The sequence below is a fragment of the Alligator mississippiensis genome, chromosome 8, assembly GCF_030867095.1.
Source record: "Alligator mississippiensis isolate rAllMis1 chromosome 8, rAllMis1, whole genome shotgun sequence".
Classification (NCBI taxonomy): Eukaryota; Metazoa; Chordata; order Crocodylia; family Alligatoridae; genus Alligator; species Alligator mississippiensis.
The window spans coordinates 55,318,615-55,341,262 of record NC_081831.1 but is presented as its reverse complement, the minus strand read 5'-3'; the positions used below and the strand labels follow the sequence as shown (position 1 = coordinate 55,341,262).

Below are 22,648 nucleotides of genomic sequence, written 5' to 3'. Positions count from 1 at the left end.
CTTTGCAGTTGATTTTACTTCATAACTGTATAGTGATATAGGTCCCTCAGAGCATAAATGAAATGGAAAAGGCATTGAATAAAATGAAATATAAAACTGCCTGAAACCAAGCTAAAACAGGAGGGAGAGGGTTTATAGACAAAATAGTAAACCAAAGAGAAAATATTATGCTACTTTGATGCACAGCAAAACAAAATAACACTAGCACATCAAGTGAAAAATGAACAGGTTAATGGTACCTCTGTGTAGTGTTGCTGGAAGTTGTCTTCATTTAAACACAGAGTTTTTCCTACACTGATGAAGTGCTTTGCCACTGCAAAGTTGATAGAGTGAGGTTTAACTTAAATTTCTTTGTGAACCCAAAGTCATTTCTGGAAATGATCTCTATTTGAAACTCGTTCATTGTTGCAGCAAGTTATTTAATACAATGTTTCACACTAGTTTGTCAAAAGCTCTATTATTCATCTGAGTAAAATGTATTTTTACCAAAGAGAAGTGGCAATATCTTTCCAAACATTAGAAGTTATATTTTTTTAATAGTTGGCTTGGGAAAGAGTTGATTCTAATGTCTTTATGCTCTGTAAATCTTTGTACTGTTATGAAAGCCACAGAATGATGTGCATATACCAAAACTGTATTAAGGAAGCAAGTCATTGCAATAAATAAACATACAGACCTTTTGCTTCTTTAATCTATAGATTAAAATTTGTAACAACAATTCATAAACTGTACAAGCTAGAATGAATAATGTGAGAATTTGATAGGTTAAGGTAACACTGTTAGCTTAGCGCATGCACAACAGTCAAAAGCACTAATCAAAATGTAAGGAAGGGAACTCAAGTTTGAAAAGGCCATGAGTTAAATTACTGCAACCACTTCAAGAGCGGTTTATAATATACCAGGTAACAAGAGGTGGGGGAATTATCTCAAGGAGTACATATTGTATTCAAAGGTTTCAGTGTTCAGGAGATATAGCTTTCAACCTGTCCAGTTCCGAGTGTGTGACACTGACTTCAGAAATAATACTTATTACTGAAGTATTTACATTTGTGTACCTTAATAGAAACATCCATGTTACAGATGGGGGCATTGAGAAACAGGGGTTGTGACTACTTCAAGTTAGTAGCACAGTAAGGATTAAGTATGCAGAATTCTTAATTCCATTTCTATTTATTTTTAACATTCTTTTAGCTCTTTAGTCCTAATATTCATTCATAATATATGACTTTGGGAGCATGGTTTTATATATGTTACTCAATATTTCATTGCTGGATCATTTGAGTACAGTACAATGATTGTTACGTGTTTTACTTGTCTCCTAGGGAAGAATGTGTCTTTATACATTTTATTTTTGTATCATTGATGGATTGTGTTTTCTATACAGATCAATAGGCAAGATAGTAAGCAAATGTTTCAAAAGCAAAATACATTTAAATTTATCCTCTTACTTCATCAGCTCACGACCAGGAAGACCCCCCAAGCGTTCTCTGGGAGTTGCAATTCAAGAAAATGCACGTCTTCTGCCCCATGGAGTCCCAGGCCTCTTATCGCCAGGACTTATCTCCCCGACAGGTAATAAAATCCATCAGATGATCAACCTCATCTTTTCATACTGCACAGCAGTTGAAATAAACTAATATTGATCTAACTGCCTTGTCCTTCAGGGTTTTTCAAGCTTTACCAGAGGTTACATTATTGGATTTTTTTTGAGTACTCATGAAAAGTGCATTTTGTTGCTGCAGTGACTAAAATCCAATGTATTTGTAATTTAGTTATTTATTAGTTGAAATTTCCTTACATTAAGTTCCATTAAATATTTTATCTAGTGAAAAGAAAAAAACTCTGAGAAAATGAACCATTGTCAGAGTCCTCTAGCATGCATTTCTTCTTTTCTGTCAAAAGTATCTTTTTGTTCTTGCTAATATATATGCTGTAATGTCATTAGGTAGGCTAGAGAGATATAAAAATGGTTATGCTAACTATAGAAATGCTTGTGGAATGGATGAATAAAACCCACTGGATGGGTTTTCTTATTTTAGCATTTTTCATTTGTCATCATCATATAAACTAATGGTATAAATACCACATGATGACTATAAGTACACCCAAAATATTGTCACTGAAAGTGTTTTGCTTTTACTTCTTATTTAGTAACACAATTTAAATTAAAAACATGAACAATTTCAGTGAAGCTAAGCATTACTATTGCCAAGAGCTGACATACGATAAAGATGTGTATGTTAACTTGCTAATAAAGTCAAAGACACAACAACTTAATTAACAAACCAATGACTTAAATATTCATTAGCAACCACAAAATTCATAGCATGCAGCACTATGCAGGAAACATTTATAAATGTGCTGTTATGGGCTACAAATGAAAAGCTATAGGATCCTTCTAGTCTTGAACCCACCAAGTGGGTTAAGGGATTGGCTACAACATAATGTCTTAGACTTGATCTGTACCACCTTATAAAAGTGGATGACTGCACTAAGCCTCATTGACCTCAGTGGGGCTTTATGTGGCTACAGCTGTCCATCCATCTGTAAGAAACTGCAGAGGCAAGTTCTTAAATCCACCCACTCTGACCATGCAGTGAGTGGGAAATGTAATGATTTCAGTTACCGTGATCCACTGAAAAACAATAACCTGTGTAACATGGAGGCAGAAATGACCTCAAGCAATATTAACAACTTTAATAATTATTTCAAATTAAGTAGTTGAAATTTGAAAATTTTTGCTAGATTCAAATACTAGTTGGCTCTATTCTGTTACCTAATGATGATAATATGCAATGAATAATTCATTTGTGCAGTAATGAAATTCTAGAAATATGCATCCATTCTGAATATCAGTTTTTATAAAAACATGTTTTAATTATTAGGATGTTTTAAATAGTGTTTTTGTTATGTTCCCAGCCTCAGGTTTTTCATATGTTCAGTGTTATTCATATTACCACTAGTGGGGAAAAAAGCGAGAGAGGCAACTGGCATTGATATACTGTTATCAAAGTACACAATATTGTCCATTGCTTTAATGGTGTGTTGGTAAATAGGGTCTGAAGTTATAGAATGAGCATACTGATGTAACTTGGGAAGTGTTTTAGGAGTTGAAGTGCACTGTATATACAATGAGATATCATTCAAATGACTTGTACATTTTCATGAAATATTTCCCCCCAAGAAAATGACTAAATTGGCTTCAAAAATAAAAAAAAAGTTTTATTGATTTACTGGAGTTCTTTTAAAATGCTGAAGATATTTAACAAAATAGTAAAGATTAAAGTGAATTTAAAAATATTTCTACTAGGATGTAACTTAGAATTCTAAACAGAAAATGAGTACTGGTACAGATCCTTTGGGAAAGAGGACCTTTATAGTCATGGCATTCTCTATTTAAAGAGAAGTGCTATAGAACAAAACAAGGATACAGAATGGCTCCAACAGAAGACTGGATTCATAGGAATTTCTTCTTCAACTAAAGGAAGCAGAGACAGCTGCTACTTCTTACCAAACCTTAATTACTTAAAAAGCTGCATCTTATTTTGTAAAGAAAAAGCAAGCTTTGTCTCAAAGGAAGGAAAGATGAGGCAGTCCCAAAGGAAGGAAAGAAAAGTGCTACAAGAGCCACTTCCAAATTCACTTGGGATTTGAGATATGTGCTTCTATGAGATACTTGGGATACAACATTTATTTATATGTTTATACATTCTTACTAGTATTAATTAGGGAATTGACCAACTTCTAGGCTCACTGTACATGGCCTTAGTAATTGGCTTCTATTTTTATCTGAAGTAAAAGCAATACATTTCCATGCTTCTCAAAGAAGGCAGACTTTTTAATATAGGCAGACAAGGTTCCTTGGGTGAATTTGTTATCTTTTATTAGACCAACCCAAATGGTTGGAGAATAGTTATTAAGCAAGCTTTCGCGTTCAAAAACCCTTCGTCAGGCTAAGGACGCTGCAGCAGTTGCTGCGTGCTCTTCCTGGATGGAATGAAAAGTAAACAAGCCAGGGGCTGGGCTGGGCTGGGGAGTCAGTTGCCAGGCAGATTATAATGTATCAAAAATCCAATGTCTATGTTTAGTCCCTGATCTCTAGTATCCAGCAGGTTGATGAAATGGAGCTCATCGGCTCGTCTCTGGGATGTGTTGTGTAAATTTCCCTTGAGGATCAGGACTGAGAGACTGGAGAGAGAGTGGCCCTCCTGTGAGAAATGTGCCCCCACCGGTAATTGGGTGTTTCTGTCTTTGATGGATTTCCGGTGTGCGTTCATTCTAGTGCGCAGTTGTTGTCTGGTCTCTCCTACATATCTTCCATCAGGGCATTTGGTGCATTGGATGAGGTATACTACATTCCTGGAGGTGAAGCTGTAAGATCCTGGGATGCTGATGGCTCTGTTGTGGGGTGTAGTAATAGTGGGGGTGGTGGAGATGTGGGGGCAGGTTTTGCATTTCTTGTCATGGCACAGTCTGGATCCTTTTGGTGTGTTCTGGGGTTGAGGAAGTTTGCTTCTGGGGATGAGGTTGGCGAGGTTTGGTGCTTGTCTGAAGGCTAGGATGGGTGGCTCTGGAAAGATTTTTTTAAGAATAGGGTCTTTTTCTAATATGGGTTGCAATTTTTTGAGGATTTTCCGTATAGGTTCAAGGGATGGGTGATAGGTTATAACCAGCTGTGTGCGATTTGTGGGTGTTTTTCTTCTGTACTGCAGCAGTTCTTCACGTGGTATCCAGGTGGCTCTTTCAAACGTGCTATCTACCTCTCTGGAGGAGTGTCCTTGCTGGGTGAAAGCCTTTTTAAGATTGGTGAGGTGGCAATCCCGGGTGTTCTTCAGTACAGATGCGGTGGTATCTGAGGGCTTGGCTGTATATCACAGCTTTTTTGGTGTGTTTCGGGTGATTGCTGGTTCTGTGCAGATATGTGTGTTGGTCTGTGGGTTTCTTGTATACTGTGGTCTGTATTTTACCCTTCTGGATACTGATCATTGTGTCTAAAAAGGGGATGTTGGTGCTGGAGTATTCTAAAGAAAGTCGGATGGAGGGATGGTGACTGTTGAATTTCTGGTGGAACTCAATTAGAGATTCCCGGTTCTCACTCCAAATGATGAAGATGTCATCGATATATCGTAAGTACAGCAAGGGTTTGATGGTGCAGTTCTTGAGGAAGTCTTCTTCCAGGTGGCTCATTAAAAGGTTGGCATACTGTGGGGCCATTTTAGTGCCCATAGCTGTTCCCATCATCTGGAGGAAGTGTTAATTATTAAAAGTGAAATTGTTGTGTGTGAGGGTGAAGTGTATAAGTTCAGTGATATCTTTGGGTCTGTATTCTGGGTTGTAATCTTGTTCCTGTAGATATGTAAGGCAGGCATGGAGGCCATACTGGTGTGGGATGTTGGTGTATAGGCTGGTAATGTCCATGGTGGCTAGAAGTGTGTTGCTGGGAAGGTGGTCTATGTTTTTAAGTTTCTGTAGCAAGTCTGTGGTGTCTTGGACAAAACTTGCTCTGTGGGTGACAAGCGGTTTTAGGATGAATTCAACAAAACCTGATATTTCTTCAGTTAGGGTCCCATGGTTGGATATGATAGGTCTGCCAGGGTTCCCTTGTTTGTGGATTTTAGGGAGCATGTAAAAAGTCCATGGGTTAGGTAGTGGGGGGGATCAAGGTCTGTAGTTTTTCTTGTAATCTCGGTGGAAATGATTTGATGGTATTGTTGAGTTTTTTGGTGAAAAGGGGAGTAGGATCTTCTTGTAGTTCTTTGTAGTAGGTGGTGTCAGAGAGCTGTCTGTTGGCTTCCTTTATGTAATCCTCACGGTTTAGGATGACTATGGCTCCTCCTTTATCTGCTGGTTTTATTACTATTTGGTGCTTAGATCTTAGAGATTCTATGGCCTTTTTCTCTGGTAGAGAGAGGTTGTTGTGGTGGTGCGTGTTGCTGATTATTTCATTGTTCATTCTTTCCCTGAAGTAGTCAATGTAGCGGTCAAGGTTAGGGTTTCGTCCACTGTGAGGTGTCCAATCTGATTTTTTGGGGGGTTTTTGGCATTGATCTTTTCTTGAATGTTGTCAGAGGATGAGTTGTTGTTGGGAGTGGGTTCAGTGTGGTCGTGGAAATATTCTTTGAGGCGCAGGCGTCGGAAGAATTCTTCTAGCTCTCCACATTGAAGTATTTTATTATGGTATTTTTCTGGACAGAAATTTAGGCCTTTAGAAAGGACAGATTTTTCAGTTTTGGTAAGCGTGTATGTGGAGAGATTGATAATATTTGTGGGTTGGTTGCTGCTTGCAGTTTCATCAAGTCTGAGGTTGGAAGGTCGTAAGGTGTTGGTGTTGTTCCTCTGATGGTTGTTTTGTGGCTGGGGAGCTTGTTCTTGGAGTAATTTGTCCCATTTCTTCTTTTTATGTAGGATGAATGCTGTAGAAAGTTTTTCATAGTCTCTTTGTATCTGCTGTATATTGTCAGGGAACATGCATGGATTTCTATCTTTTAAGTTGTTGTAGTGTATGACGATTTCCTTCCTGAGTTAGTCTCTTTTGGAGTAGAGTAGGTGAAGTAGATGATTTCTAATTTTCTCTGAAGTTCTTCTGCATAGCTGTGAAGCATATTTGGAGTTGTGTGTAGTAGTCAGGGGATTGTAGGTGTTTAGTCCTCGGGGAATGAAGTTGTGTTTCTTGCAAAGGCTTAGAAAATATATATCGCTGTTGAGTCTGGCTTCTTTCTTTTTTATGTTGTACAGTTTCCATTTCAGACGACTGAATTCGATATCTTCCATGTTGCAGGGGTTTAGGTTGTAGCCGTGTTGGTCTACGGATATAGGCAGACAAGGTTCCTTGGGTGAATTTGATATCTTTTATTAGACCAACCCTAATGGTTGGAGAATAGTTATTAAGCAAGCTTTCGCGTTCAAAAACCCTTCGTCAGGCTAAGGAAGCTGCAGCAGTTGATGTGTGCTCTTCCTGGATGGAATGAAAAGTAAACCAGCCAGGGGCTGGGCTGGGCTGGGCTGGGCTGGGGAGTCAGTTGCCAGGCAGATTATAATGTATCAGAAATCCAATGTCTATGTTTAGTCCCTGATCTCTAGTATCCAGCAGGTTGATGACTTTTTAATATGACTTTGTATGGTGTATTGTAGACTGGAACCAGGGATTTACTACACTCTTCCCAGTAGAATTAATGGGAAGTGTTGAAAAGGTGGAATCTTTATACACTGATGCTCTTTTAGCATCAATGTGTAAGACAAGGAGCAATGGTCTGAAATTGCAGCAAGGGAAGTTTAGGTTAGATATTAGGAAGAATTTTCTCGCTAGGAGGGTAGTAAAACACTGGAACAGGTTACCCAGATAGGTGGTGGAATCTCCATCCTTGGAGGTTTTAAGACCTGGCTAGACCAAGCTTTGGCTGGGATGATCTAGTTGAGGATAATCCTGCTTTGAGCAGGGGGTTGGGCTAGATGATCTCCTGAGGTCCCTTCCAAACCTAATTTTCTATGATTCTATGATTTTCTGCTCTTTCTGTTTCTCGTTAGGCTGCAGTATAACTTGTCTCTCTGGGTCTTTTTTTCCTCTGGGCACCTTAGATCTACCCTACCCCATCCAGGGACCATCTCCACTTAAATAATCTAGAGTAAACCTTGATCTTTTCCCTTTTGTGGTGGAGTGACCACACACATGTATTTTAGATGGAAAATTTGAAAGTTGTTATGCTTAAGGGTCAAAATGCTCTGAGAATGAACATGTTAATACGTTAGGACTCAGCATGGAAAAATTGAATTGTATATCAGCAAGGATGGCATGATCTGTACCTTCATATTATTTCCTTTTAATCCACCCTTGTTTAATGATCTACCAATTCAAATTACAGCATTCTCCTTCAGCCAGTCTGCCAGTTAGATGGATAGGTCCCAAGGCATTACTGCTGTGAGCTATGGAGTTCACAGATCAGTCTGTGGAGGGTATTATAGAGTAGCAGGGGTATTAGATCAGGAGATTAAACATATGGCCCTCTGGCCTGTGTGGCTCCTTGCAGACCAGGGAATTCAGAGGTAGGAGGCCCAGTGGGGGCCAGGGTGTGCTACAGTATTCAAGGTTATGCGGCTTCATTGGGCATAGGCGTCAGCAACAGTGCTTGCTCCGAGACAGCCCCACTTGCTCTCTGGCTGCTTTGCCTGCCATTGTTCACCCTATGGCCAATTGGTCTGCCACTTGTGCTACTGCCTCCATCGCTGGCCCCACCACCACTGCCCCTGATGATGCTGCCACTTGTCTGCTGCTGACAGGTCCATATGTGGTCCATGACAAGCCCCATTGACTGAATCCAACCCAGGAGGCAGGTTGAATGTATATTAGAGGGCTGTTGTTGTTACAGTTTTGCAGACAGAGTCCTTTGGTGGAGACTTGGCATATGGTGGCAGCTGGGTTTTTTCTGCCATTTTTGCTATACAATACCTAGTCCCTGAACAGTAAGATCTGTCAGCAGACACCCTCTTCTCAACATAGATGTGTCCACACTGGGCATTTACTGGCAGAGCTATGGCAACTGTGGGAAATATTCTTTTTATGCCCTTAGTTGACTTTGCATTACTGGAAATATTTGGACTGCAGACCAAGATTAGCAGCTTCCTCCAGACTTCAGTGCCATCCAGTACTGTAAAATATGCTACTATCTTAATCATCTGTTATCAGTTTAAACAATCATTTTCATATAATAAACAAGGAGTTATACTTGGCCTGCTGCATTTCTCAGTGCCCTGAAATTTCTTAGGTAGAAAATAGTACGCCATGGAGAATTGGACTATAACTTTCATATATGCACAAGAAAAAATTGTAAAGAGGACCCTGAATCAAGTCTCTTCCTTTTCATATACCATATTTACTCAAATAGATGATCCTGATTATAAGACAACCCCTCAATAACTAGATTCTATTTATGGAAAATTTACAAATTTGTTATAATTTCCCAGGTATAGAATCTACTTATTGGAGGTTTGCCTTGAATTTTCCCCCCTCCCACTGCTGCAGCAGGGAAAATAAATCTGGGGGGTCAGGTAACCGCCTTGCCCTCTGTCTCCTCCCAGCTTCTTCCCCCCACAGCTCCTCCCTCCCCCTTTACCATCCGAACTTGCTCTCTCTGAGCACATGGAAGTAAAAAGCAAATTTGAAAGCACTGACCTTGAATTTAAACATAGCTACAATAATATGTATATAGTACCCATAGATCTAGTTCATCCATAATTGGTGCATATTACCTTTTTAAAAAAATATGCTGCAACTTTTAGCATAGGTACTCCATAAACACCCCTTTAAGGAGCACTTAGGCACCTCCTTATATACAGTATAGACTTTTAATTTTTTTTATTTTTAAGGAAAATTTTTTGTGTCCAAAGGTCAAATCAGCGAAATCAATTCCCAATCTGTGATTCATTCAAGAAGTATATGTGGCCCTGCTACCAGCAAACATCCTCTAACACTGCCTGAGGTTTCAGATGCTTCCAAGTCATTTGGCAGGCATCCTATGTGCAGGCCGAAGCCTAGAGGCTTGGGGTTCGGATGCCCCCGAGTTTCACTTGCCGTTAGCCATATGGCCACAGGAGCAAGCTAGGGAGAAATCTCCCATTTCCATAAAGTTGGCATAAAACCAAGATCTTTCCACTGGAAGTGAAAGTGGGAGACTAACTATGCATTACCTCAGCCAGTGTACTACCCTTTGCCAGAAAAGTAGTTATCCCCTGCCAGTAGGAAAATCACGTTAGCGGTCATGGTATTTCCCTTATACAGTACCAACTATGCATGATATTAGTCCAAAGCAAAAAGGCTCGTGTTTTACCATATAATTCATTGGACTGGGCTTCACTTAAGGCAGCAGTGTTTCAAGCTGTGGTAACCCCACAGCTCAGCACTGCTCATAACATGTGTGTACTCCAGATGCTCCCCCACAAAGGATCCATGTGATAATTAGCCCCCCTCCCCCCACTTATGACTGAAACTGGGAGTTATTATTATGAGTCTTGGGATCCTCCAAAAATGTATATGCAGATGTGGCACAGGGCATGGTCCTATTTCACCTCATGGAGGGAAGGGCCACACTAATCATGAGAGAGAGGCTAAGAGAGGGGCTGACAGAGGGATTCTGGGTGAATTGTTTGGGTCCCCATTGGGTGAAGTTTTCTAGACATTTAAGGCTGGTGAAGAAACAGGAATTATTGGAAATGGGAAAGAAAGGTGCAGCTCAGCTGTGGGAGTGAAGAAGTCAAAATGTATACAGTGTAGTGGTTCACCATAACTATAAATATTTGGGTGAGGGAATGCATTTAATGGGCACTATCATATATCTTGCACTAACCTATCCTTGTGGTAGATTCCCATCAGCATTTTTGGCACCAGGGGAGGGTGTCATGGTGTTTAGAATGTTCTGCCTGTTCAATTGATATTTTTTTTGGAATGATTTAGTTCTGCTGAGTCAATATGATTTGGAACTGATTTGGCTGATTTCACCTGGAACACAAAATATATTATGAAAAAACAAAAACATTTTTTGGCACCAGGGAGCATGTCAGAGCTTGCTCTGGCCTGTCCAAGTGCCAGCCTAATATTGCAATACCTTGAGGCCTACTGCTCCTTTCCTCCTGGGGGAGCTACTGTATATTTTTTGTAAGGGACATACACGTTCACAGTTCCCATCAGCATGCTTGTCCAACATGGGTCATGTATTTTATAATTATGCTCAGTATTGGCTGTGTGTCAGGCCAGTAGGGGATGCTCCTGCATTGAGCCATCCACCTCACTGTGCTCAACCATCTTCCAGGCTCTGAGTGCCTCCCTGGGGTTGCCTCACGTCTGTCCGACCCCCTTCCTGGAGCACACCCACAAGTCTGGGGGTAACGCTGCCACCACCACCCAGGGGCTGGAATGATTTTGTTGCACCCTCTGGGAAACACAGGCCTATTAGACCTTGAGGGTACTTGACCCACTACAAGAACTTGGGGTGCTTTCCTCAGTCTGAAGCACAAATAATGGTCTTCCTTAGTCAGTTGAACCAAGGGGACCCCAAGGCATAATTTAGACCCTCTCCCAATAAGTCTCCCATGCCAGGGACAAAGGAGAACTTTATTGGTTACAAGGAGTAGGTTTGGAAAAGGGCATAAGGTAAAGCAATATCAGAGAAATACCTTAGAAAAAACCGTGACATGGTAGCCTTTGATTACGCATCTGTGTTATTGCAAGCTGTATATCTAATCAGATCTCAAGGAGCTTACTCACAAGTATCATCCAGAGGCAGGTGGAGATTCCCTCTGGAGGCAAGCAGTTCATTGACCATGAGTTTCAAGAGAAAGAGAGTTTCAGATGGTTCAGCTTCTCTGAGTTTTCATCATGGCTACTGCCCCTCTTCTTGAGCAGTCTTTCACTTATATAGTCCTTATGACCTCATTTACCTGATCCAATGAAGGCCAGCAACTGTTGGCTGCTAGCCAACCAATTTGAAATGCATCACTGATTGCTGGGTAGACTGGCAGGGTCTTTAGCCCCTTCCCAGTCATGTTGGTATTGCTTAGAACAATAAGGAGCTTAAGCCCTCACCCAGCTATGTGATGCCAGTCACATAGGCAGAGGGAGCAGGTTTTCCCTTCCCTCATGAACGTATGCAGCTCAGGTTAATGCTCAGGGTTACCAGAAACCATTGGGGCAGAGGTGCCTGCCCTTTACAGTGACCATGGTAACTAAATTGTCAGATAGCAGAGTTTGGGGAGAGACAGAGATGGTATTCTGCCACAGGCTGTATTTAATTAACTTCATAGTTGGTTTGGCAGCAGTTTAATGATAAATAATGTATTTAATGAGATTTCCTTGTGTGCAATTTTAAGACAAGGGGCTTTTCCCCCCATGCTGATTGGCGTTAAAAACCTTATCTTGTATTCAAGTAAATATGGTATTTGCATGTGTGCAATTTGAGAGCACATGTTAAGTATTAAGGATAGGCATAGCTGAGACGCGACGGGCAGTTCAACCTTAAGGTAGCAAATGACTTAAACTTATCTTGGGTTGAGAAGGATCAGGTTTTGTGGCAGGAGTACATGACTGCCATCCAACATACGTAGACAGAAAATGGGCTACTGGTACTAAAGCTGTACTGTGCAGCCACATATACTGTAGTTAATATTTGTTTTGCATTTAATGAAAGCAAATGTTTTAACTTCTGTTGCATCAGTATGGAAAGGGTGAAGGTCATCAAGAAGCCATAGCTTACTTTAAATTCACTGAAAAGACTCCCATGTGGTAGAAAATGTGCTGGTTGTTAAAGATTCTGGAAAAGGTTCTGGAAAAAAGTTCCATCCCTAGTAAATGTATACAAACTTTCTATGGGCTTATCTTACCAAGGTGGATATGGCTTCTTTATGGAATGGATATTTTGCAAATTTTAAGGCCCACTATGATGAAATGAGGTTTAACGTGTGAGTGGGCATCAGTTATGTTGTTTGAATCAATAGTTCAGGAAAAAAAATAACATGGAGGTGACAGCTTAGAAAGTAGCAATCTCCTTGTGGCAGATCCACACCACAGGGGTGGCCATGATACCCCTGGTGGCTATGTGGCCCCTGCCTGGCTCCATCTCCAAAGCAGCCTTCCCTTGATTGCTTGCCCACCATGCCTTGTTGTTACTGAGATTAAGTAAGGGGGGCTGCCCACAGGCTTTAGTAAGCCTGAGTCCAGTCAACTTATCAATGGGTCCCTCCCAGACCCCACTAATCTTGATCCAGTCCTTATGCTAAATGGGCCCTCTTGGTCTGTCTGTGCCCCTGCAGGGCACCTATAGCCTTAAAGGCAAATTGTGTAGCTCTATTCCTTCCCTATACCATGCCGCAAGCCTCATGGGTATTACCCTAAGGATGTTACTTTCATATGCTTGGCCCCCCTGGGGCTTTTGGACCCCCGGCCACTCACTTAGCCTTTCCTTTGACCTTTCAACTCCCCCTGGTCCCACATTTAGCTCTCTCTGGGCTCCAGACCCCTTGCCTCATGTGCAACCCCTCTCTTTGGGCTCCTGGTCCTGCTCAGCGCCCCTCTGCAGGCTGTTGGACCTCCAGTCTGGCTTGCAGCCTCTCTCAGACTCATGAACCCTTGTATGGCTCTCACCTTGACCCTGGGCTTGTGGACCCTCTGGTCCATCTGTCAGCCAATCTCTAGGTTGATCCACCAGCCAATCAGCTGAAACTTCCAGGTCTCCACCCTCAGGTACTTTCTCTGTCTTTGGGCTTGTAGACCTCTGGATCCTTACTTTCTAGGTCCTTGCACTGCCAGCCAGGCCCCATTCTCCACCAGCCTTGGGCTACTGGCTCCCTGAGTAGAACTTGCCTGCCCCTGCAAGGCCCCAGGCTAAACTACTAGTACAATTTAATAATGAACACTTGTTCTCTGGCAGGCACTCAAGCCTTCCCTAGGCTTAACATAAACTAGGGCCACCTGCCTGCATAACTAAGCTCCTCTGTGCCTTGGGTACCTTCCCTTCTTCCCTGTGTTGCAGAGTGCCTTTCTTCCAGTATTCAGGAGCTCTGCTGCTATAAGCTCCTCACTTTGTGGCTCCAAGGGCTGGACTACCTGGCCAGCTCAGGTTCAGGGGGAGGCACATCCCAGTGCCCCGCTACATCCCTGTTTGAAATCATTCCTGCCACACCTTCTGGATATGGTGTCTAAAAAAAATAAAGCATTATCCACCCCTAATCATATCCCCAAGGCCACTTTGTGGATGAAAGTATTTGTTATTGTGTCTAAGCAGTTAGGTATCCCTCAACTGATACAGCAGTGACCATTGATAAAAAATGTAGCCCAGGGATTTTGTTCAAAAAATGCAATATGAAGCCTGCCTTTTACTTACCCCTGTTTGTACCAGTGGCTTTAAGTTGTTGAATTTCCAGTTTGAAAGTTACTTTTTCAATAATGCCATGGCCATGGGCTACTCTGTAACGTGTTTAGCCTTTGAAAGTTTGGAGTGGGTAACTTGTAAAGAAATGTATCTGCTCCAGGGAGTTTGCTAGCCTGATAACTTCCTCTTTGCAGGGAAGTGTGGTTGGATAAATGATCCTGCCTAGTGAGGTCATTTCAAGTGATGGCAGAGCACCTGAAATCTCTCTTTGGCCATGGAAAAAAATGGAAGGCTCATTGTAGAAGTTAAACTATTTGGGAACTGAACTTAGTACAATTCAGGGTTTACCACAGCTATCCAAGGAAAAGTTAAATATTGTCATGTTATAGATAAGTAATCAAATGAGCTAAGAAATTGACACAAAACAGGTAAAAGTGGTCATGAGTAACTTTAGCTTTGGATATTGGGCGAGTGGCCCAGGGAATGACATTTGTGTCCATTTGGCAGGGGTGATGGGAGAAAAGGTAGCATAGGATGTAAGTATATTGCCTCTTTTAACTTTGGTTGGCGGCAGTTAACATATTTACTCAAATCCAAGATGAGGTTTTTACAACATTCAACATGGGTGGGAGAAAACCCTTCATACCTGATTTGAGTGGGGAGGAGGGAGGTGAGGCTGCAACTGTGGCCGTGGCTTTGGCTCTGAGCCTGGAATCTAAGCTGCATGCATCTTCCCCCTACTCCCTGCAGCCTCTGCTCCCTCCACCTTTGCCTTCTGTTGCCACCCCACTGCAATCTCTGCCCCTGGTCCCCTTCTGCTGCTGCCACTGTTACTTGCCTTTTTGTTGCTGCCCCAGCTCCATCTTTGGCCCCACTCTGGCGTGGGGCAGGGAACATGGAGCATGTGCTGCCTCTAGTCCCAGCTCAGCCATGCAGTGGCAGTGTCAGCTCTGACCCTGGCTCTAGGGCTTGGACTGAAGCTGCTGCTGCCAGGCTGTGTGGCCAAGCTGGGCCTGGTGGCAGCAAGCAATCTTTTCTCCCCACCCTGGGTGGGAGCAGGGCCCCAGCCAGCGCCAGAGCTGGAGCTGCGATGGGAAGGTTAAGCAGCAGCAGATGGGGTGGAGGTGGGGTGGGGAGTTGGGCAGAAGTGTAGGCTAAACAGGGTGGCAGGCAACGTAGTGGGGGGCAAGCAGCAAGGAGCAGGCAACAGTGGGGTGTGCAGGTGGGAATATTGTGGAGGCAGGTGCCAGGGGTGTAGGCATGGGGAGGCGGTTGGGATGGGGACAGGTGGAAAGTGTGCTAGTGGTGGGCAAGTGGCAGTGAGTGAGATGTGGGGGAGCAAGTGGCAGGGGGGTGCAGGCACCATGGGGCAGGTGCAGAGCATACAGGTACTGGGGGCCAAGGGGTAAGTGGTGGGTGGCCAGATGGGATCAGCACCAGCTCAACCCTGCACTTTGACTGTGCCACCACATGCCCCCCTGCTGCTGCATTCTATGCTACTGTGGGGGGGGGGGGGGGAAGGAGGGCAGAAAGAGTGAGGAGGAATTTAAGGCAACTCTCCAAAAATTAGATTCTAGACTTGAAAAATTAGAACAAATGTATATGTTTTCCATGATTAGAATCTAATTATTGTGGGGTCATTTTAAACTTGAAGTCATCTTAGATTCTGGTAAATGCAGTATATGGGGGAGAAGAATCTGAAAACAAACAGGTTTTTAGATGTGACACTGAAGCTGTGGTTCACATTTTTAATTGACAGTATGTTTGTGTAATGAGGCTAATGAAAGTGTTTATACTGAGATGGTAGAACTGGAGAGTCCCACCATTTATTGTAGAGCCCCAGAGGTCTTACTGGTTGTGGAAATTTGGATTTTGTGTAGCATGGGTTTAGCAAGAAATGCCATTGCTTGAACCACAAGTGGAATTAAAAAGGCCGTGCCTGTTGTGGTTACAGAATTCAGAGCCAAGGAATCTCTTCACCCCCTTTAGCCTATCACTGAGCATCAGGTAGTGACATTTGCAAGATCTCCAATATACAGTGGGTGGGATACATTTCATTCAGTTTATCAAGTTTGTGTAGCTAGTCTATCTTATTCATGCCAGCTGGTCAAGTTCACAGACCCATGTAAAGGATTCTTAGTAAATAATGTTTTGGAAGGATCATTCAGGTAACAGATCCTGCCACCTTATAACCTCATGGTTTCTGTACAATCAGTGAGGTTGATGCAGTTCTGTTTAAAGCAGTATCTATGATTGGGGTTTGGGAGGGGGTTGGAATTTTAGAATTACTAGTAATCAACTGGTGCCACAGATGCCTGGGATAGGTCCGGGCAGGCTGTAGAATTTATCAGTGTACCGTTTATGCAAGGGGTATTGTCCTGTACTTCAAGTAATTGAAAGCAGACCAAAACTGAGAAAGGGTTTTTGGTGCTTAGAGAATATTTATCTATGTCTGTAAGCGCAGTCGGAACTTTTCTAGGCATAAAAAACTGTGAGCCAGGTTTACTGTTTATACGTAGGAAAGCAGCTGCCTGATTAGGAGTTAGTTCCTGTGGTAACAAAGAAGTAATTAATCTATTTAGGTGTCATCCTGGCAAGCTTTAGAAATCCAAAAATCTGGACTGATATCAGTAGCACTGAAGATTATGGATTGCCAAAGGGAAAAAGAAAATTAGGTGCTGAAATTAAACTATTTCTAGGCTTCATTTTGCTCCTAAAATGGTGGTGGCTGTTGCAGGCAAAGAGTGCTCTTAATCCTCTGTTTCATCCCAAACAGGGCTGATGTCTGGATTTGTGGGTTGAGTGTACTATGGAGAGTGGATATATGGGTGTGGCAGGATTTGATTTTTATTGGTAAACATTGATAAACACTGATTTCACCTCACACAGACCACTGAAAAATATTTCCATCATTAATAACTGAAATTTTATACGAAGGGTAAAATAAGAAAAATGATTGCTGATGAAGTGTGTGATGACAGGGGGAGTAGTCCTACAGAACCAGGCCGAATGTGGTTTGGACTGCAACTCCCAGAAACCCCAGGGGACTGGGAACAAAGGAAGAGGAAGTGACAAAGCAGACAAGGGAGCTATGGGCAAACAGAGTTAGGACTGATGGCAACTCTGCTGCTCAGCTGGCAGCAGTCCTAGAGTAGTTATGTTTGGTGTGGCAGGAGGTTAAATTTCACTATAATAATAGAATACTGTCATTAATAAATTGTCTGCCCCCCACACCTGTAATTTCATACAATGAAGAAAACCTAAATCAATAAAAACCTAAATAAATGCTTAAAAATAAACATCAATATCCATCAAAATTATTAAAAAATAGAAATCAAATTCTGCCAAGGCTATGAATAGATCATCAGGTGGACCACAGCTTAACATCAGGGTTGAAGCAACCAATGTTCAGTAGTTTGGCAGGACAGTCTTGCCATGGGATCAGTTCATTTCTTTTTTTCATTTGTTGATGGACTAATGGCAATCACTTTGTGTTTTGGTTATCCATGTTGGTGAAAATGATCTTGGGTCTTTATTGCTGTCAATTTGAGAGCAGGCGAGACTGTTTACACTATCATAGCTAAACTGTAGGGGGGTTTGGTGAGGATTGATTTTGAAATGCACTCAGCAGGGAGCTATTTGCTAGGGACAGATGTTCAAAAAGCCTGAGCCTGAATTGATTTAATCTGTGCAGGTTAGTCTAACCTGCAACACTTGAACCAATTTGAGGTGGATAGACATTCCCTTTTCCTTCCAGATTGCAGGCACATGCCTGAGGTGGCTCAGGTTAGAAGCCAGGGGCACTACAGCAGCTCTCCATTTGCTTCCACAGGGCTGAGCTAAGGGGGGTGTGGCCAGGCCAGGCAGGACACTCTGATTATCCCCCCCTCCTCCCTAAGCAGCTCAGCAGGGAATGTTTATCACCCCTAACTCACTGTTTAACAACCCATTAAGAAAACAAAGCCTTTCTCCATTAAGTAATGGAGCTCTTCTTAAACAGTTTTTCCAAGGAAGGACATTAAGCTACCTGCTGATTAGCTCTAAAAAGCCTGTCTGACCATAGCCACCATGTGGTCTGCTAGCTAATCCTGAGTTGTCTGTATAAAGCAGAGGGGAGGGGGGAATAATCCCTGCTGAGCAGGGAGAAGCTAGGCGGATGCTTTGTGCCTGCAAGTCTGTGTCAAGCTCCAGCCAAGGAGCAGAATGCAGAGGTCAGCTCTGCTGTGTAGCAGAGAGCCGTGTCTTGCCCAGAGAACATGCTGGGATGCTGGGGGTGTCTGGTTTATCTTAAACCAGCAAGGGGACTGGGACAGACATTGCATAAACTGGTTTGACCCAAATCAGTTAAGTCTGATACTACATTCAACCAAGTTGATTTCAAACTGGTTTCAGCCATTTTCAAACTGGTTTATGTGCACTGAACATCTGTTCTGTTATAGGTTTAAACTAGTTTCTGATCACTTGAACCAGTTTGTGTAATGTCTGTCCCTAGCCATTGAGTCTGCCCCTTTTTGACAGAGCGCGAGAGAATGTGAACGGCAAGTTACTGGAATCTTTGTATTCGGGCACAATGATCCAGTACAATCAGCATAAAATTTTCAGAGCCTGTGGAGAGCACACTTATTGGGTTGGGAAGTTAAGGACTGGATCAGGCAGGGAGTGGGGATCAAAAAGCAGGCACAGGAGGAGTTGACTAAGCGACTTGCTAGAGTCCCTTGCAGATAAAGGTCCAAAAAGAGCCAGTACCCAGACCTGTGATTTTGAGGCTGATCTTATGCATGTTGAACAAAAGGAAATGACATTTTTGCAGCTTGATTTCTTCTTTTGTTTGCTGTCTGCTGTATGAAGAGGAGGCTGAGAGGATTTAGAAGAATGAGCTGAATCTTTACTGTTAACTTAAGGAAAATCTACCTTCAGTTAATGGTTACGTGGTGAGAACACTTGAACCCATGTACCTAACCCACCTAAATGTCCCGTATATGGAAAACATAAGGAGTGGCATAGTAGTGCTCTTCCCCAGTGTTAATAAAGTTGTGGCTTGGCTGGTCAATCATCCTTGTCTGTCTTCATTCATCAGTATGTCCCGACTAAAAGATTAGAACAGGTAAAACATACTACTTTTAATGATACTAGTTTGGATTGTATCAGCTTGGGTTGCTAGGCCATTTTCATATAAACAAACAGCTAAATAAAATTGTAATGCATTTTATACCATTGATTTTTTGTCTACAAGTGGGTAGGTAGAAAAGTTAATCTCTTATTTGCAAAATCATGCATTTTTTAAAGTCTCGCTTAGCTTTTACTTGGCTTACTAAAATTTAATTATGAACCAAGTAATTTAATTGTATTAATGTTGCAGTAGACAGTGCATACTAACTCATATTTGAATATTCACAAAAACGGTGTTGTTTACAGGAATGTTATAAGGTTAAGAATTGCCTTGTGTCAGCAACTGTATTGAACAGTAGTTTGTTCTACAGGCACTGAAAGACTATAAAGTCTGTAGTATTTCAGCCGTTTAATTTAATATCTAGAAGAAAGGACTGGATGCTATATTTACCAATGCAAATAATGCCTAATCTGCCTTTGACTAAGCACCACATATTTCTCTATTTCCACCTATAGTCTGGTTTCCAAACTTCTTCAGAGCTACAGTTGAGTGTCAGACTTTAGCCCAGCTAAAGGCTTCATGCTTTGCTGTAACTACCCAGCTGTGAGGGAGGAGTGGGAATGTATGTATTGAAAAAGGGAGAGAGGCAGCCATTGTTGACAAGAGAGAGGGGTCTGTTGCAGGAAGGTCAAGAGCATTGTGTGGTATTGGCTAAGAAACTTGGAAAGTCAGATGAGCTTACCATCTGGCACTTATTCAAACCAGAAAAATATATAAGTAGGAGCAGAGAGCCCCGCCCAGCCCAGAAGCTTTAAAAGATTTTTCTATCCAGGTTATGGATCTGAGGTGACTGTCTTCTGAAAAAGAAAAAAAAAAAGTCTATTTCTTGTAGAATAAGCACACCTTCTGGTTCAATTAGCACATGTTTGGTCCATGTGCTGGATCCAGTTCACAGGATCAGTCTGTGGACCTGATCCATTGCAAGGTAGGCTCACAGGGATATTCTAGCAAATGGCCCCAGCCTTGCACATGCCACCCCAACTCCAGCCCCACATGTACTGAATTGGGCCAGTCTTTTCAGCCCCAGCTCTGCACACTGTCATCTGGCCCATAGGGCTTGGAATGGTAGTGGTGAGGCAGCAGCAGCAGTACGCTTGCCTTTCCGTTTTTTCATTTAATTGCTGCTGTTCCCCACTGCCAAAATTCCAGACCTATAGGGATCCCTGCAGGTTGACACAGCTCTGAGGGCTGCATCTGGTCCATGGGCTGGGGATTGAACATCCCTGTGGTACGTGAAGTATTTTAGTATGTTTAATCTAATTTCTGCAGATCAATTATGCTATTTTCAGTTATCTTTTTTTTTTTTAGTGATCATGGACATTTTTTAAAGCGGTCTTTCTAAGAGCATAAGCACAGTTCTGTCATTATTGTCATTACCTACTTTGGCTGAATTATTATTTTTTATCCATGGCAAATATACTGATTAAGGATGAGTACAGTATTTCTCTGCCTATGGGGAATGTTAACAGTTATAAATTGTTCTTGGTAACAATTCTGTAGTGAATTACTTTGATATATATGGCTAATAAATTAATATGATTAAGTTAATGAGTAGTACAAGTGTTGCCAAACTCCACTGGTCCGGCTTTTAATGCTGCTCTACATTTGCAGTTCTAGCTTCCCCCTGTGGTGAGAGGATCACTGCTACCTACGCACTGTCATTGTGATAAATGGCATATCCCACAGTGCCCTGCATTCCATCTGGTGTGTCCCCAAAATGAGAAATATTTTATACAAATCACACACAAGCTCTCAGAATTGTGGAAAGGTCTATTTTTTTAAATAATAAATATCCATCTATCTCTTTAGCAACTCTTCAGTTTTACTACTGTAACTAATGCATGTTGCTCCCAGAAAAGAACATGTAAAAACATAGGAAAATTATCCATTGTACAATATGGCAGACAAATAACTTATGTTGTCACTATTTAATTTTATTTTAAAATGGGGCTGGATACAGAAAATGTGATTTTAATACCTCTTTAACTTAATTTAAAAATCAAATTTTATATAGTCTGAATGATTAAATACTCTAATTCTCATGCCACATACCACCAACCAAAAGGCTGCTGCCCAAAGATTTCCGTGAAAGGTAAATACGCCAGAATGAATGTGATTTTGATGGTATGCAAAATGCAGGATTAAATGTAGTCATTAGTTCTTAAATCCTTACTAGAACATAATAACTTGAAACATATATCTCCCTCTTTCATGCATTATGTTTCTTGAACATTCAAATTTTAGGTGGTCACCTTCCTTGAACAGGGGCTTTCTAGCAGATGAAAACATTGAAGCAGATAGAGCATCCAGGCTTAAGAGTGATTGAAAATTTGCTGTGAAAGTTTAGTTTTATAGGAGCTTAATTAAGCATGATCTCAGTGAGTAACTATTGGGACTCTACAGCTTCAATTTGTAAAGGTTTTGCAAAAAAACTGTTTTTAGCTTTGACCCTACTGAGTTCACATCTCCTTTCTCATCACAAAACTCAAAATACAGTTCAGCTAAAATGGTGTCACTTGTCCAGATTTTGGGTTGAAAAAGAACAACCTAATGTATTTTTTTATAGCCAAGGTCTGCTCTGAATTTTTCTATATTTGCTAATGTCACCAAACTGTTTGGGAAACCTGGCCAGAGTGCCCAGAGCAGGGGCAGATTCAGGGTGTGTGCTGGAGGCACACTAACACCCCCTCTTCAGCTGTCTGGGACGTGTAGAGTGAGTTTTCTGAGCTTGCTAGCATGGATCTGGGACCCAGGGGGTAAGTGCTGCCACTGCTTGTCCCCACCTTTCCACAGTTGCTGAATTCAGTGGCAGGAAAGAGGGTGGGAGGAGCGAGCAGTGGCCATATTCACCCCTTGATTTGGGAGCTGCACCAACACAAGCTCCAGCAGGAGCTCACCACACATGCTGCACGGCCAAAGAAGTATGTGGCCAAATCCCCCCTCATGGATCTGCCCAGGACCATAAAAACAATGAAACTGTTACACAGAAGAGCTTCATCTCCTTTGGGGAGCTTGCTTATTAACGTTTCTTACAGCTCTTTGTCTTATACTGGTTGAAGTAGGCTATCAGTGGATCTGTAACTGTAGACTGGGTTGGTCATAAAAAATTAGGGAAAGGCCACAGTAATTCATTTACATAAATAAATACCTTGATAACAAGCATATTTAATTCACAACTTTTGTCTTCCTATTTCTCTAGTTTGCAGAACCCTTCTTAGCAGTTTGATAATTAATTTGTTTCTCTTTAATAGCTTCGTACTTTACCACTTAGGAAATATTGATTCTCTCCTCAATGATCATGCACAGCTTCTTGTAGGGAAACAAGTGTGTTTTGGCATTTTTTTCATATGGCTTATTACTTTCAATTATCAATTATAAAGTTAAAATCGACAAATAACAGGAAAACTCTGAAATATTTGTTAACTGGAGCTCCATCTGTTGTCTGGTGGTCTGCTTCAACAACAACAGTATATTATTGGAGTTTAGTAGTGACTGGTTTGATTTCTCCAGGAAAACAATGTAGCTATGTTGGATAAAAAGTACTTAGATTCTGAAATATTGTCTGCATCAGATACCTTCAGCTTCAAAGTATAGCATATATGTGATGCATAGATGTTTAACAGTG

At 41.8% G+C, this 22,648-nt stretch overlaps 1 protein-coding gene across 6 annotated transcripts in view; it reads left to right on the top strand.

Moving 5' to 3' along the window:
• Positions 1-22,648, top strand: part of DACH2 (dachshund family transcription factor 2) — a 564,418-nt gene that overhangs the window by 300,443 nt on the left and 241,327 nt on the right. For all 6 annotated transcript variants that reach the window (XM_059732736.1, XM_059732734.1, XM_059732735.1 and 3 more), the window contains one exon: positions 1,457-1,572. In XM_059732736.1, coding sequence (XP_059588719.1) covers positions 1,457-1,572 — 116 coding nt within the window. The remainder of the gene's footprint in view (positions 1-1,456; positions 1,573-22,648) is intronic.